A 14,995-nucleotide genomic window follows, 5' to 3' on the forward strand; every position below is an offset into this window, starting at 1 on the left:
TGTTTTATGTTACAAGTATAATCTTTTGTTAATTGATGACCAATGGCATTGATGTGATCATTGACACTTCACATAACCTAATAGGCCTTTAAAACCAAAAAAATATGAATTTCTCTTAAAATAATACACTCTGGTTTTTAGATCTTGCTAAACAAATGTAAGAGTTAAACAGATCTGTATTGGTATTTCAAACAATATATATATATATATATACACACACACACACACACACACACACACAATTGAATTCAACAATGTAGTTTTTCAAGGAGCTCTCGAATAAATATTTTATTGAGTTCGCCATTTTTGATCCAACTTGCCTTCCATAGTCTCTTCTAGTTTTTCTCCGTCCAGTTACGATCATTCACGCGCTTGAGTCAAAGAAGATGGAAGATATTTCTTTGGACGAAGTGATACGTCGACGCGGTTTCAACAACAAAGAAACAGTTAAAATGTATTAATTTAGCTATTTATGAGTTTGAATGCAATTTATGAACGGTATACCTTGAGTTGTATCATTCAACGTAATGAAAAAAATAATAATTCCAGAAAGCCTAGGCTATTTCAATTCCTTAGCGGTCCTGTTCAAGGCCTGTACTCGCCGTTGGATTAGCTACAATCATGTAGCTACTATATCGTTTCACTGCAGACACTGATTTCCCTAATTTCAACGAGCCAAATACGCACAGCTAGCTATTTATCAGGGCTCCGTTTAACTAGTTAGCTAACAAGGTAAAAAATAATGTTTTATCAGCATTTGATGACGGTAAGTTAGCTATCGACCAAAAAAGAACCGAATAAGGTTAACAGGTCGCTGGAATGTACGTTAGGTAGTTAGCTATAAACTAACAATGGTTACACACGCGAAAACGTATAGCTAGCTAGTTAGTATACCTATAGATATGGTACAGAGCGCGAGGCAGTCTTGTAGAACCTCTATCTAGAGCCATATGTAGTCAACTAGTTGTAGCCTAGTCGTCCATGATCTAATATTCACATTTTGGAAAACACAAGGAGCGCATATCAGAACAGCTGACGTTATACTATTTGATTTTTTATTTTGCTTTGAGTATACCTAAGAGAGCCATACTGAATGTAGGGCAAAATCAAATAATATAGCTGGTCTTATACGCGCTAAATGTGGATATTAGATCATGTAGGATTAGGCTACAACTAGTTGACTACCAATGTCGACCTCTTGTCTTTCAGGCCTATGTTCGGCAGGGGTGCAGGAGGGGTCGGGAGGACCTTTGATGCTCGACAGAAAATTGGGATGACGGATGTCAGACAGAGACTTGGTGGAGGAGGGGGAACCGGTAACCAAAAAAACAGACCTGGATACATTTTCAGTAGTATCAAATATTCAATGGAATTACTTTGTTGGAACTCAAACAATTATTTAATTCTGAACTTCTTTTGGAGCAATGCTCAAGGTAATGGGTGAAATAATACATTTTGCCAGAGTTGAAGCAGGTATTTTTTGTGAGGACCTGCCTGTTGCCCTGTTGAAAAATGCTTATTGAGACTCAAGACATCTATGTATATGCCTCATCTGGATGTCTCTTACCTAAGCCCCATTACAAAATAATCTGTTTCAAACTACACATTTTGCTGTTGGACTACATTACGTTCTGTTAAGCATTCTTAAGGTGTGTTAGCTGGGGCAAATCAGATCAGACATTGGAATTGGTTCTTGCCTTCTGCTCACTCTTGTTCTGCTCTCGCTTCCTCCAGCTTTTCAAGTGAAGGATGCCAGAGAGAAACTTGGCCAGAAAGATGCCCGCTTTCGAATCCGTGGAGGAGCAGGTGGGGTCCAGGATGCCCGACAGATGATCAACTCACGGAAAGGAGGACAGAATACATTTAATGTTACCCCACAGAGTTTACAGCAGATACCAGCAGCACAGCTACAGACACATGTGCAGCAGATACAGATACACACTACCAACGACATTGCCGGTGCAAATGCCAGGCAGTTTACCCCCAACCTACAAGGAATGAACAGTAGAGCTGGGGTTACGCCACAGCTGGGGGGTGCACCTAAGAGGATGATGGATGCTCGTGATAGGCTGAGCCTCAAGAGGAGCATTGGAGCTCCACCAAGCCAAGGAATGGCGGCACCCATGAAGATCACCAAAACCATCCAGGTAAGTGATCAGGCTGACAGTTGGCTCCAAAGTGACAGTAACCACAGGTCCAGGATCTTCTCTAATATTATCCAGGCTTAGCTACTAGACAGAATTGGCCCACTTGTCACTCAAGATGTGCACGGATAAGAGAAAATGCTAATTCTTGCATAGTTTAGTGGTAAAGCATAGCCTCACTCCAAACATAGTTGATAGCTAAAGTTAATTGGAAATTAGTTTAAAATTCAACTAGGCTTATTTTCTATTTGGTTATTGGTAGCATGCTTTTAGAGTCAAATATATTAATTTACCTTATGAATAATGATTTTATTAAACTTTTTTTTTTAGCAGCAAAGGCCGGTAGGGATGTCAAGTGGGATCCATATGAACATGCCAAGCAGGGGTTCCCAGGTAAGGGGCATTTTTTGAAAAGATAAAAATCAGAAGGTTAGATGGCAGAATTGATTCAAATTTGCTTTAGAGTATATCAACTGAATTTGGTTGATTTCTCCTGGTCATGCGCCACTGCAATGCATATGTGAGTAAGTAACTTACCATCTCTCGCTCAGTCTTTCTCAGGTGATGATGATATCCCTAGCAAACAGATGAAGACCACTACTGGCAACCATATGCTACAGTCACGGGTGCGAAGACTGTTAGATTTTCTTAACTTTTCTCTTTCTGTTGCTTTTCCCTAAATTATCTGTAATTCTTTATTATTCAATGTAACTCGAATATCCCTTTAATACTGCCACACTGGCTGTATTGGTGTCTCACTCTCAAAACTTTCCATTCATTAATTGAAAAGTTTCAATGCTTCCTCTCTTTCTCCAACAGCCTGGCACCCTGGGCTGCCCTTTCACTATGTCAGCCCCCATCACTAAAGTAGTCAAAAACGATGCGTACACTGCTCCTCGTCCCCCAGTGCCTGTGGCACCCACAAGGCCCAACCCTAGTGTAGGGGCCTCCCGCTCCTCTGCTCTCGCCTTACAGCCCATCTCCAGGACCCTCAGGCAGTCAGGGCCCACAGCGGAGACCAGCTCCCAGCCTCCTCCACCCCCACAGGTCAGTATCCACATGTCCATTCACCCAGCTACTTGAGCACTGGATTACATAAGGTCATCTCTATAGGAATGTGTTGGTAGGGATGCTAGCAGATACCAATTGACTTCCAGTTATTGTGCTAATGCTAGTTATCATTGGCTCGCAAAACTACCTCTAACTTCATACTGGACAGAGACATCCAAATGGTATCCACAAGTTCATCTGACTCTGGGGAAGTAGATAAATGGCCTCCTTGTCAGAAGTATCTCTCTAACCCAGTGGTGGGCAATTCCATTCTTTGGGGTCCTGATTGGTGTCATAGTTTTGCCCCAGCTAACACACCTGACTCCAATAATCACCTAATCATGATCTTCAGTTTAGAATGCAGTTTGATTAATCAGTTGTTTGTTACGGATGGAGAAAAGGTGTGACACCGAGGACTGGATTTGCCCACCCCTGCTCTTAACAAGCGGTAAAATTAGTTCCAAACAGTACAATTTTGCTAGGACTGTCTGGGAGTGGTCTGAGTGAGGAGGGGAAAACTGAAAACTAGCTGTTATTGGCAGAGAGGTTTGGAACTCTTTATGTCTATTGACTAATATACTGCAAAGTGAGGTCACCAGGCAGGCCAAAACTCCATCCCACCTCAACAGGCTGAGTCTTTTCAAATGTCTCCTACACTAAAAAGGCATTATAATTTTCACAGTATTATTCCAACTTAGTTGGAATAGTTTGGAAATGTATATAAACCACAGGAAAGTCACATTTTGGACTGCACTGGGCCTTTATCATCACTAGTTGGCAGCATAGCAATCCTCTGGATCAGTATTCAACCTACTTCTTTCTCGTTGACGATAGATGAACGTAACGCCTACCATTGGCATGTTGTGTTGGTGTGAGCTGTATATGTATTTGATTGTAAAGTGTTTTGGTGCACCCCTTCAGCCTACCTTCAGTCCTCTGGAGGGGACTAAGATAACAGTGAATAATCTGCACCCCCGTGTCACTGAAGAGGACATAGTGGTAAGTGCCTCATGCTGTTCAGTTCTCTGCTGTTTTAGATTCTCTAGCTGTGTGTGTAAATTGCAGACCTGCTTACGATGCAGCCATGACTCATTTATCACATTCAACTGACCTTTTTCCTGTGTTCTTGTGACGGTCCACAGGAGCTGTTCTGTGTGTGCGGTGCCTTGAAGCGAGCAAGGCTGGTGAAGGTAGGGATTGCTGAAGTGGTGTTTGTGAGGAAGGAGGATGCTGTGAGCGCCTACAGGAAATACAACAACCGCTGTCTGGATGGTAAGGGCCTTCAGCAAGGGCAACATTTATTTTAAGGTTGATTGAGTTTTTTGGGCACCAGCCTCTGGTAATGAGGCAGGTGATGATGAATAGTTATCTTAAAAGGCATTGGTTTTACTTTCTTAAATCTTTATTCATTCTCTTCCCAAGGCCAGCCCATGAAGTGCAATCTTCACATACAGGGGAATGTCATCACTTCAGACCAGCCCATTCTTTTGTAAGTCTCTGTTATATTCATATTTCTCACTGCCCCCTTGGTTGCATTACATGCAAATCAAACTTTCCAGTATTATATTGTAGTCCACAATGTGCCTGATTTCTTCCTTTCCAATTGCAATGCACGTTGTCTTTCAGCATCATATAAAATCTTACATGGACCTAATTTTCTCTCACAGGAGGCTCAGTGACACTCCAGGCAGTGGAAGGAAAGAAGGCCTGCCCCTCTCTTTGTCTCGCCCCGGGGGTCGTCCAGCCTCCTCTCAGCCCACACCTGAGGTGGATCCCCAGACCATCCTCAAGGCCCTGTTCAAATCTACTGTCCAGACCCCCTCTACCACAGAGTCTCCTGGTTCACAGTGCACAGCCTTCCGCATTAAGATATAACTTTCTAGTACATCCACACAACAAAAAATACATCCACCCTCCTGTTTGACAGAGACATCTACTGACATGATCAAATAGCATGATACTGTATTTGTATAACTTTGACAGATCATTGGCAGGTTGTAACATCTAAAATTAACACACTGATGCCGTCGTCCAGATTTTTAGGAAAGAAAAACATTTGTAGCCATGGCATATTACATAGATGCATGTCTCATAACGGACCAATGTGAGGCAGTCTGATTTGTTCATTTATTGTTTTAATCAAATTTGGTGGGGGGATAAACTGGACAGTTGTGGGTATTTTTTGTATCACATGGTTCACTTTTACAACTGTTCAAATAGTTCACATTGAACACCCCCCCTTGGAATCATGAGATGTTTTGTGCTGGTTGGAGTCCCCCCCCCCCCCCCAACCAATGGTCTCACTATGACCTGATGCATGAACTCATGAAGATACTTGTACTATGAACTACAGGCAGCAGTGGTTCTTGTACTGGACATAATATACATTTTGATTTCAGAATGACTTGTACACATGCTTGTATTTCGTTGTGGTATTTGGTTTGCTGTTCTTTTTGTGGCTTTCAGGTTCTATGCTTATTTGTGGCTGTTATTTTACTTTTTATTGCTTTTTGTGCAGCTTAGAGAAGTCATGCTAATTTGCTCAACTTATGTTCAACAATTGCTTTTTACAGCTGCCTTTTATGTCAGTCATGAAGATATGGTAGTGAGGTCAGATCTATGTACAAGGTAATTACTGCCAATAAATATGTTGCTTTATAAAGATGTGTGTGTATATAAATCATTGGTTCATATCCTTATTTCGCAATAGAATTTTGATAATTTTGCATTTGTGTCTTTAGGTCTGTCTGCTAGACTGGGGTTCACAAAACCTTTTGGGGCTGGAGATCCTTTCTGTGATAGCAAATTCAGCAGGGACCCCCTTATAAACAGATTACAACACGAGCGCAATTTTTTTAAATGGCCTACAAGGTGTGTGCATTGCTGGGTGAACCCAGGCCCTGGGAAGAAGCATTTAAAAGACCCTGCTCTTGACATCAGAGAAAATTTAGCAGTTTTCGTTTTGTTGTTGTAGCTTTAATTCTACACATTTTGCCATGAGGCAGAGTACAAACTGCTGTTTTAAAGCTTTAATTTGGGAATATAATTGAGTTTAAACATTCATAAATGGTGGCGTACTGTGAATACCAATATCCCTGAGCCTCCCTAGGCCCATATTGCCCAGGGTTAAGGACATAAATTGTAGATACATTCTAGTACATACGTTAAATGTATTTCACAGATCCCTTGGCCAACCGTCGTATAATCTGTTAGTCATTAAAAAAATGAAATGTAAAACATATGTTGAGATCTGGCCGCGGACCCCTGCAGTACACCTGGGCCCCACTTTGAGAACCGCTGTGATAGACAGCTAGAGCCTCTAAAAAGTAGTATTAACATTTTTGGTGGGGGGGATTTGTATGAAGCATATTTAGACTACAACCAATCCATTTCCACTTCCTGTGTGAAAGGTCGTAAAGAAGATGGCGCCGTCCAGGTCGAAACATGCCAACCAGACTTGTGTTATTCCAGGAGGTTTTACGGGTAACCATTGCTAAGATAACACACGTAAACGGAAAATGTGTCAAAAAATATAATTTGAGGTTAGTTAGTTCGCTCATGATCTGATTGTTTCAACCACGCTAGCTAACAACGTATGTCGAACACTGAACTTAAGCTTGCTTCAAGACCAAACTTTGTAAACACATGAGTCTTGAGGTTATTGACGCCTTATGGTGTTTAAAGATTAAAATCGGTCAACTTGATGTCGATATTATTTGGACTGCATTCCCGAAGACTACATCATGTAGCTTAAGCAAAGATTGTCTACTATGTTTTACTCTCAGGCTAAAGCCATTAGTAACCTCTGCGTCTCCCTGGAGTTCTAGACAATGTGTTAGGACCTGCCTAGACAGATGTCTGTTTTGACTGTCTTTTGACTTAACCACTCTTCTCAGTGCTTTCTCTACAGTTCAGTACTGACATTGTTGCCCAGCACAAAATATGTGTAAAAGAGCACAGAGTGCGAGCAGAGAAAACCACACAAAGACCCCTCGACAGAACACTGTTTGTCCTTAACATTCCTCCATATTGCTCTGAGGTACGTTTGGTAATTGAGTCTTTACAACAATCAGTGTGCATGTGGTTGTTGTACTATTAGCAAGTCTAGAGAAAAATGAAATGTTTGTGCTACAGCTGTCTGTGGCCAAATAAGGTATAAAAGTACTAATCTCTTTCTGCTGTCTTTCAGGGTGTCATAAAGGAGCTCTTCTCTCAGTTTGGTCCTGTTCAGTCTGTGGAGCTGAGGGAGAAGCCAGGGTCCTTTGAGCACTCAGGACCCAAACTAGCCAAGTATTTCACACCAGCACAAAAACAGGTATGCCCTGAATCAGGACAACGAAGCGCTGTGTTTAGATCAGATTGATTATTGAAGTGCTTATGGACACCCATTCAGTATTGAGCCTTTTCTGTTTCCATTCCCCACAGAGGTTCAGAGTGGGTTACATCGTGTTTCAGAAGGCCATCAGTATTACAGCAGTGAAGTCCCATCCCCATGATGTCCCATTGGTTGTTTCCACAGAGCAGCGACCTGTGTGGACAGGTCTACAGAGTGAGTGAGCTTTATAGTCCTCTTCTAGATGCTTGGTCTTTCTTTTCTAAATGTTGGCAGAATGTATTAAATTGGAAAGACATTTCACCCAGATTTAATACCATATTTAACATGCCTTCCACTTCTGTCTCACTTTGTTTCTTTGTCTTTAGAATGGATTCATCAGTACAAGCAGTCATTTGCTCAGCCAGACAAACTACAGGAGGCAGTTGACACCTTCATGCAGGATTACGATACGAGAAAAGAACAGGTCAGATTCTCCCTCTCAATCTCAACTCTTAATTTTGGTATTTGTTAACGTCCTTTGTTTCTTACCCAGGAGGCAGAGCGACAAAAGGAGGAGGCTGAGGAGCAGCTGGAGGATGAGGAGGGATGGGTAAAAGTTACCAGGGGTAAAAGCGGGACCAAGACCCGCCCCCACAGTGAGGTATCCAATCAGAAAGCTCTGCAGAAGGAGAGCAGAAAAAGGAAGCGGAAGGAGCTCATGAACTTCTACACCTGGCAGCACAGAAACACACAGAAAGAACGTAAGTTATGGTTCCAGTCATTTGATCACAACAGAAGCACAATGTGTGGTGAAATCAGTATTCTTTCATTTTTGTTCAGTCATTCTGGCTTCACTGCTAACTTTGTCCATATTACTCAGTCACTCTGCATTTTGAAAAGGGTTATTCTCTCTTTCAGACATCGCTGAACTGAGAAAAAAGTTTGAGGAAGACAAACAGCGAATTGCTTTGCTAAGAGCACAGAGGAAGTTCCGACCTTACTGAATCAACAGTTTCTTCTGAGATTCTCCCCACCATTGATGTCAATAAATCCATTTTTATAGTTTGTCACTGATACAGTAATTTATGGAGTCTACAAGTTTGATTGGTATTCGATTGAAAAGTTGTGAATCAATACCTTAGGATCACTTCAGGTTTTCCAACACCCTTATATTCTGCTCTTTCTGGGGCTGTAGGATAGGAGGCTTTAATATCTGATATTTACTTTTCGGGTGCAGCACTATGCACTCAGTTTACGTGACCTTTACCAAAGTGTCAAATGCAAACTGGATGCATTGGAATGCACATGGCCAGTGAAGGTATTTAAAGGTAGTTGAAATAAATACCAATTGTAATTAAGTGTTCATATAGGTGCTTTATTGGGCTTGTTCAACCTGTAGGCCAGTCTCGTTGTTTCTGGTTTCCATTTCCACATCATTTTCTTTCACTTCTGCCACTTGACAACTCATTGACCATGAAGAGAACAGGAGGAAGAACAGGATTGAGGTACAGATGACAATGACAGAGTACATTGACACCTGAAAAGCTGAGGGCCAACAAGAGAAAATGTTAGTAAGTTGAGACACCCTTGTTTCAACAAAAAAAAAAACATGACCAAATATTTAGGAAGATGTCCTTTCATGGAGTCTGAAGGAAGAAACCACATGGAAAGAGGTAATCAAGTTAGGTCCAAAAAAGTCTAATGAATTTGAGTTAGATGTTTCAATCTAAACCAAAGTGGATCATTTTAAAGCTTGTTCTATACATCAGTTGGAGTCTATAAGCTTCCATGTGGTCCTAAACCTAGCATGAAAGTGCATCCTTGTAGCTGTGTGGGTTGGGTTAATATAGTAAAAATGTTTGCCCTGGGGTAAGTTGAGCCAACGGCAAGTGAGCAAATTTAAGAGTTCTTCCCAGACATAATGCAAGGCATTATTGCTGGTATATGTTAAGTGTAAAAAAAAAAAGTGCAATGTTTGTTAGGTGTTAAGCCTGTGTTTAAATATGCTTGAATTGATTAAGACTAAATCAATTGTGATTGTGTTTGGGGGAAAAATAGACATGATTTTAAGAAGATGGTGGTAATATTTAATTCAGTACAAAAATGTGTAGGTAGCTTGACCCTGAGTAGTTGAGTCATGTTTTAAAAACGCTTAAATTAATTTGATTATTTCCTGGGATACACATCCTGAAATAAGTAGATATGTTAGAAAGAACACATTTCCCTTGACAGAGTGATGTTGACTATATAAAACAAATTATTTAAAAAAGGCTAAACTTACCCCACTCTCCCTTATTTGGAATGTGCTTACCTATATTCAGATGATCACTATGATTCTGTTCCTGTCCAGAACCGTTCTGACCCAACAGCACAGGACCAAATGAGACTAACTGGGAGACTAGATCTGACCCAGACTCCCTCCTCTCCCTCTCACCATCAGGTGCTGGATGGAGGAGGATAAGACAGCATGACTATTGTATGAAATAACCCAATTCAGTGTTGGGGTGAATGTAATACATAGGGACCTGAAACTCACAGGTGATGGAGCAGTGTTGTTTACACTCTTCCTCTGTGCAGATCTCCACCCAGCAGTAAAAGTACACCTGAAAGACAAGATTCAGTAATCAGTGTTTTTCCCCAACCCTGGTCCTCCAGTACCCCAACAGAACACATTTCTGTTGTAGTCCTGGACAAACACACCTCATTCAACTCATTGAGGGCTTGATGATTAGTTGAATCAGGTGTGCTTGTCAGGGCTACAATGAAAATGTGTACTGTTGGGTCATCGATGACCAGGGTTGGGAAACACTGCAGCAGATGGAGGACCAAGAGATCTTTGACAATTTATACTGAACAAAAATGTACCATAACATGCAACAATTTCAACGATTTTACAGTTCATATAAGGAAATCAGTCAATTGAAATAAATAAATTAGGCCCTAATCTATGGATTTCATATGATTGGGCAGGGGCGCAGCCATGGGTGGGCCTGGGAGGACATAGGCCCAACCACTTGGGAGCCAGTCCCAGCCATTCAGAAATAATTTTTCCCCGCAGAAGAGCTTTATTACAGACAGAAATACTCAATTTCATCAGCTGTCCGGGTGGCTGGTCTCAGACAATCCCGCAGGTGAAGAAGCCGGATGTGGAGGTCCTGGGCTGGCGTAGTTACACATGTGGTTGTGTGAGTGGATGGACATACTGCCAAATTCTCTAAAACAACGGAGGCGGTGGCTTATGGTGGAGAAATTAAAAATTAAATTCTCTGGCAACAACTGTGGTGGACCTTCCTGCAGCCAGAATGTCAATTGCACGCTCTCTCAAAACCGGAGACATCTGTGACACAAAACTGCACATTTTAAAGTGGCCTTTTGTTGTCCCCAGAACAAGGTGGACCTGTGTAATGATCATGCTGTTTGATCAGTTTCTTGATATGCCACACCTTTGGATTATCTTGGCAAAGGAGAAATGCTCACTAACAGGGGATGTAAACAAATTTATGCACAACATTGAGAAATGCTTTTTGTGTATATGGAAGAGTTCTGGGATCTTTTATTTCAGCTCATGAAACATGGGACCAACACTTTACATGTTGTGTTTATATTTTTGTTCAGTATATATTAGCAAAATGTTCAGATAACTAAGATAGACCTTACCTCCTCCACACTGGGATTGCCCGTCTCAGGGTCCAAGAAGGAAAATGTCTTGACATCAAACCTCCTGACCTGGGAGTGAGAAGTTGTCTTCCCCCGACTGTCCACTGGGACAGAACTCCTCATGCTGTCCAGAGGGTTAGGACAGCTGTCAGGGAGAAGGAAGGGGGTGAGACTACTAAACCAATATTGACAGTCTTCATATTCACTGTGATTAATCTTGAGTCAGTATAGGAAAACTTTTGTCTCCCTCCCTCTCACCCATCATAGAGTAGTGTCCATACGGAGTGTCTGGAGGCAGGGTAGGCAAAGCAGTCACGCACACGCAGGGAGAGACTGGGGTCAGGGGAGGGTGGAGTGATTGACACCTCCACATACACAGGCTTATGCAGATAGAGGGTCAGGGGCAGCTGGTCCTCAGGGAGGAAAGAGGTAAAGGACTCATCTGGAAAAAAGAAAGGGGCCAGGATGATGGAGGTCTACCAGTATAACAGTGTGTGAAGTGTCAACTCTTGATGCCATATACTTGCAGTGATTGGATATGGCATCCCTTGCTTGGTCTGTGGAAACCATATTGTTTTACTACAGTACCTGTGGCTATTCTCATCTGCACTCTGACAGTCCCCAGTGCAGTCACAGGTGGAGGGTTAGTTGGGTTTAAGGACCACAGATCAGTGTGGAGGAGAGCTGACCCATCATATTGACACTGGACCTGCAGACTACAAACCAAGTCTCATTCAAAACATTTACTCCATAGTAGTTTCAAGCAATTAGGTTCTGGCTAAAGCCATGATATGGTAAAGTAGTCCAAATTCAGCTACCTGAAGGGAGAATGTTTGCCTGTAATCTTTGGATGCAGTTCGTCAACCTCTACCTCATAGCTTACAACATCCCCATTCACCTGTAAATATAAGAGGGGGAACGAGGTATTTTTGCATACCTAAGAGTATTCAACATTACAAGAAAAATCAGCATTATACTACTACCAGAGGTATTCAGGACAGAAATATACTACTGTAGAATAGGGCAGAAGGCAAACTAGACCTACTGACTCACCATCATCTTTGTGCCACACTCCCTCACCCCGATTTTAAAGACAGCTGTATCTGCAGAGGTAGCTACAGGAGAGCACTGTGGCTGACCTTTGATGGCAAGGTTGTTGGGGTTGAGTGGGGGGTCAGTGTCTGTCGCCTTCACAGAGAACACAAAATGGCCATCCAGAGAACAGGCTGAGAGCAAGAGGAGGAGACAGAAACAAGGAGTTATTCTTGACATTTAATCTCTGAAATCACTATGCGCCAATCTCACCAAGACAGTCACTATCCCTCTGCTGATACTTTCTTTCAGAAGCATGTTCTCCATTGAACAAAATACACACAAAGCGAATTCCATTACTGTTCATTCTGTAATAGCAAGTTGAGTCATGATCATCATAGCAGCATCCCAGTTTGAGACAGCCATCATTGGAGACATCCTGGGGCCCACAGTCCACACGCAAAGCTCTATGGATGCTGCATTTTCCTGATCGTGCTGAAGGAAAGTAAATTGGAAGAATGACTTTCACAGAGGTGGTACTAAATGGTACTGTAATCACTATGTGGGATAAATCATCTAAAATTCACTCCCTATGAAATTATATAAACTCACAGGTGCGACCGATGATGGGTTTCTGGGCCATCTTCTTGAGTAGGGGGCAGCTAATATTGACCCTGTACCATTGATCCCCTGCATCCAGCTGGACTCTCAAAGATACAACCACTGTGTCACCCTAAAGATAAAACAAAGTGGTTTGATATGGCAATCAGTAGGTTTACACACAGACCAAGACCTCTCAATGCAATGAACATCAAAAATACATGACCATACCTCAACCTGTGTATAGCAACTGTCATATCGACTCTGGAAAGAAAGAGTACCATTCTTCTCTCCCCTTCTCACTCCACAATGTTCTTTGGCTTTTGGCACAGGCACACTGACTCCAGACCTGTCTGAGGAAAATGAGATCAACCAGCATACCATACATTCTAATTAAAACAAACAAATCTGAAGATACAGAGGGCTAAAATATAATGGCTATTTACCTTTTACACGCAAGTTGTGAAGAACCGCTTGACCGAAAACTGCGCGTATTCGTCGGACGGTGCAGGTAACTCGAGGCAGGGCATCTTGTGCTCTAGTTTGAGCGGTTTTCTGCTGCACGAGAGGTGAAAGGCATCGGTAATATGGCGCAAAGAATGCAAATATTACACAAATCACAAGTAGCATCGTTAGGCTACAGGTTATGCTGTGTTTAAATTAGTTGAATGATTCACAATTTATCAATATAATTGTGACAAATGTAATATTTTGCGTGGTATTTGTGTAGTGAAGAAACGTGTCTTGTAAGACCAGTAATTAGAGTGATGAGGCAGGACATTGTTAGCCTACCGGTGATTAAGTCAATTATCACAGTCTGACTGTAAGTTGGCCTGCTGTATGTGATACATCCGTGACTGAATGAATGATAACATTTTATTTTATGAATACATTTGATGTATTATTAAGGGATCCTTCCAACTTTTACCCAATTGTTTTCTTTAATAGCCTACTGTGGGGAAAAGTTTGGCTATATTGTGGACTTTCATTATAATTCTATGTTGAGTCCAAGGGAAAATGAGGACATATCACCCTTGATTAAAAGGTCAAAGTAAAGTGAAGGTAGTGTATGGCACATTTGCACTGTGCATGCAATACTACGCAATTAATTTTCACCTCAGGGTCAGTAAATGCAATTATTACATAACAACCTCAATCCCCTTCTTTTCTCTCACAGTCACCATGCTCATTTCTCAGTCCCCATGGCAATGCTTGTACCGATTGCTTGTACCCACCCATTCTATGTTATGAGGCTTTTTAACATGAGCACTTATATTCATTGATGATGTGCTGCTTTTAATGTCAGTGTGTCCTTTGTTGTGTTTTATTGTGTATTTATTGGTGGTGTTATGTATTGGCTGGTTCAATCAAATGTGCCCTTTTGGGGATTAATAAAGAACTATCTTATCGTATTACATAGCCAGGCCCATCTTTTTGCTACATATTGGAAGCCACAAAATGGAATAGAACGTTGTATCTTTATGCTGTAAACACTGTGTTCAGTAGGCCTACTGTCACTGTGGCCACGCATGGTATTGTCCCCCATGTAATGCAGACACAGAACAGGATAAAAATAGCTATATAGGACAACATTTGGAAGTCTACTTTTTGCATGTAGCAATTTGAGGAAGATCATAGAGCAAGATTACTTGTAAATTCATGTGATCTACATAATTGCAGCTAAATTAAAAGTTGTCCCACTGAGACAAGACAGGCCTCATGTCAGTTAAAAGTGGAATGGACATGATATACACATAGTTAAACTAAGTGATGAGAAAATATATTCACATTTAGTTTTTTTTCTCCTGTATTCCATCCTTTTTTTGGACCATACATAAGTCATGACTCATGAGTCATAAACTGATTACACAATTGGCCTACTAACTTTTCCATTACATGTGTTGGTTGTACAAGCAGAATTATATAATCCAATTTGGAATATATAGCCACCCTTTAGATGTTCTAGTATTGGACTACGACTGAGGCAAATTCGAAGCACATTCTATAAAAACATGACATAATGGATGATATTTAAACAATAATCAATCATATATGAAAAGCATTCACTCTCCTTAGGCCTACTCAGCTCTCTTCACAACCACAATGCTGTATTATTTCATCCAAACCAATCTCAAATATCCCACCTAACCTCAACACACTAGAATTATATGACAAGCTCAATTCAAAGGCTTGTTGA

General features: G+C 41.4%; 3 protein-coding genes across 6 annotated transcripts; 2 read left to right on the forward strand and 1 right to left on the reverse strand.

The window, feature by feature from the left end:
* The first annotated feature begins 308 nt into the window (after window positions 1–308).
* Window positions 309–5,858, forward strand: LOC109897356 (polymerase delta-interacting protein 3-like). Of its 2 annotated transcripts, none has more exons than XM_031827602.1 (10): window positions 309–454; window positions 1,210–1,316; window positions 1,735–2,147; window positions 2,478–2,537; window positions 2,696–2,770; window positions 2,964–3,191; window positions 4,116–4,193; window positions 4,337–4,466; window positions 4,617–4,683; window positions 4,862–5,858. In XM_031827602.1, exons 1-10 carry the CDS (start codon window positions 387–389, stop codon window positions 5,067–5,069), a joined length of 1,434 nt encoding a protein of 477 aa, XP_031683462.1. In that variant the 5' UTR covers window positions 309–386; the 3' UTR covers window positions 5,070–5,858. The 2 variants fall into 2 exon arrangements, with proteins under 2 accessions (XP_031683462.1, XP_031683461.1); XM_031827601.1 differs by having other exon boundaries at window positions 314–454; window positions 2,475–2,537.
* A 693-nt stretch (window positions 5,859–6,551) lies between these two features.
* On the forward strand, window positions 6,552–8,872 carry LOC109898612 (ribosomal RNA-processing protein 7 homolog A-like). 2 transcript variants are annotated; one of them, XM_020493645.2, is made up of 7 exons: window positions 6,552–6,677; window positions 7,091–7,233; window positions 7,384–7,509; window positions 7,620–7,743; window positions 7,896–7,993; window positions 8,063–8,270; window positions 8,428–8,872. In XM_020493645.2, exons 1-7 carry the CDS (start codon window positions 6,617–6,619, stop codon window positions 8,511–8,513), a joined length of 846 nt encoding a protein of 281 aa, XP_020349234.1. In that variant the 5' UTR covers window positions 6,552–6,616; the 3' UTR covers window positions 8,514–8,872. The 2 variants fall into 2 exon arrangements, 1 of the variants encoding a protein (XP_020349234.1); XR_004210409.1 differs by having other exon boundaries at window positions 6,596–6,736.
* Window positions 8,864–13,597, reverse strand: LOC109898611 (zona pellucida sperm-binding protein 4-like). Of its 2 annotated transcripts, none has more exons than XM_031827603.1 (12): window positions 13,245–13,597; window positions 13,030–13,147; window positions 12,811–12,931; window positions 12,559–12,693; window positions 12,220–12,392; window positions 11,985–12,064; window positions 11,755–11,882; window positions 11,425–11,608; window positions 11,167–11,311; window positions 10,046–10,112; window positions 9,821–9,952; window positions 8,864–9,054 (listed from the first exon to the last, which is right to left on the reverse strand). In XM_031827603.1, exons 3-12 carry the CDS (start codon window positions 12,839–12,841, stop codon window positions 8,885–8,887), a joined length of 1,245 nt encoding a protein of 414 aa, XP_031683463.1. In that variant the 5' UTR covers window positions 12,842–12,931; window positions 13,030–13,147; window positions 13,245–13,597; the 3' UTR covers window positions 8,864–8,884. The 2 variants fall into 2 exon arrangements, with proteins under 2 accessions (XP_031683463.1, XP_020349233.1); XM_020493644.2 differs by having other exon boundaries at window positions 13,030–13,151.
* Window positions 13,598–14,995: the final 1,398 nt, after the last annotated feature.

Source organism: Oncorhynchus kisutch, linkage group LG6 (assembly GCF_002021735.2).
Source record: "Oncorhynchus kisutch isolate 150728-3 linkage group LG6, Okis_V2, whole genome shotgun sequence".
Classification (NCBI taxonomy): Eukaryota; Metazoa; Chordata; class Actinopteri; order Salmoniformes; family Salmonidae; genus Oncorhynchus; species Oncorhynchus kisutch.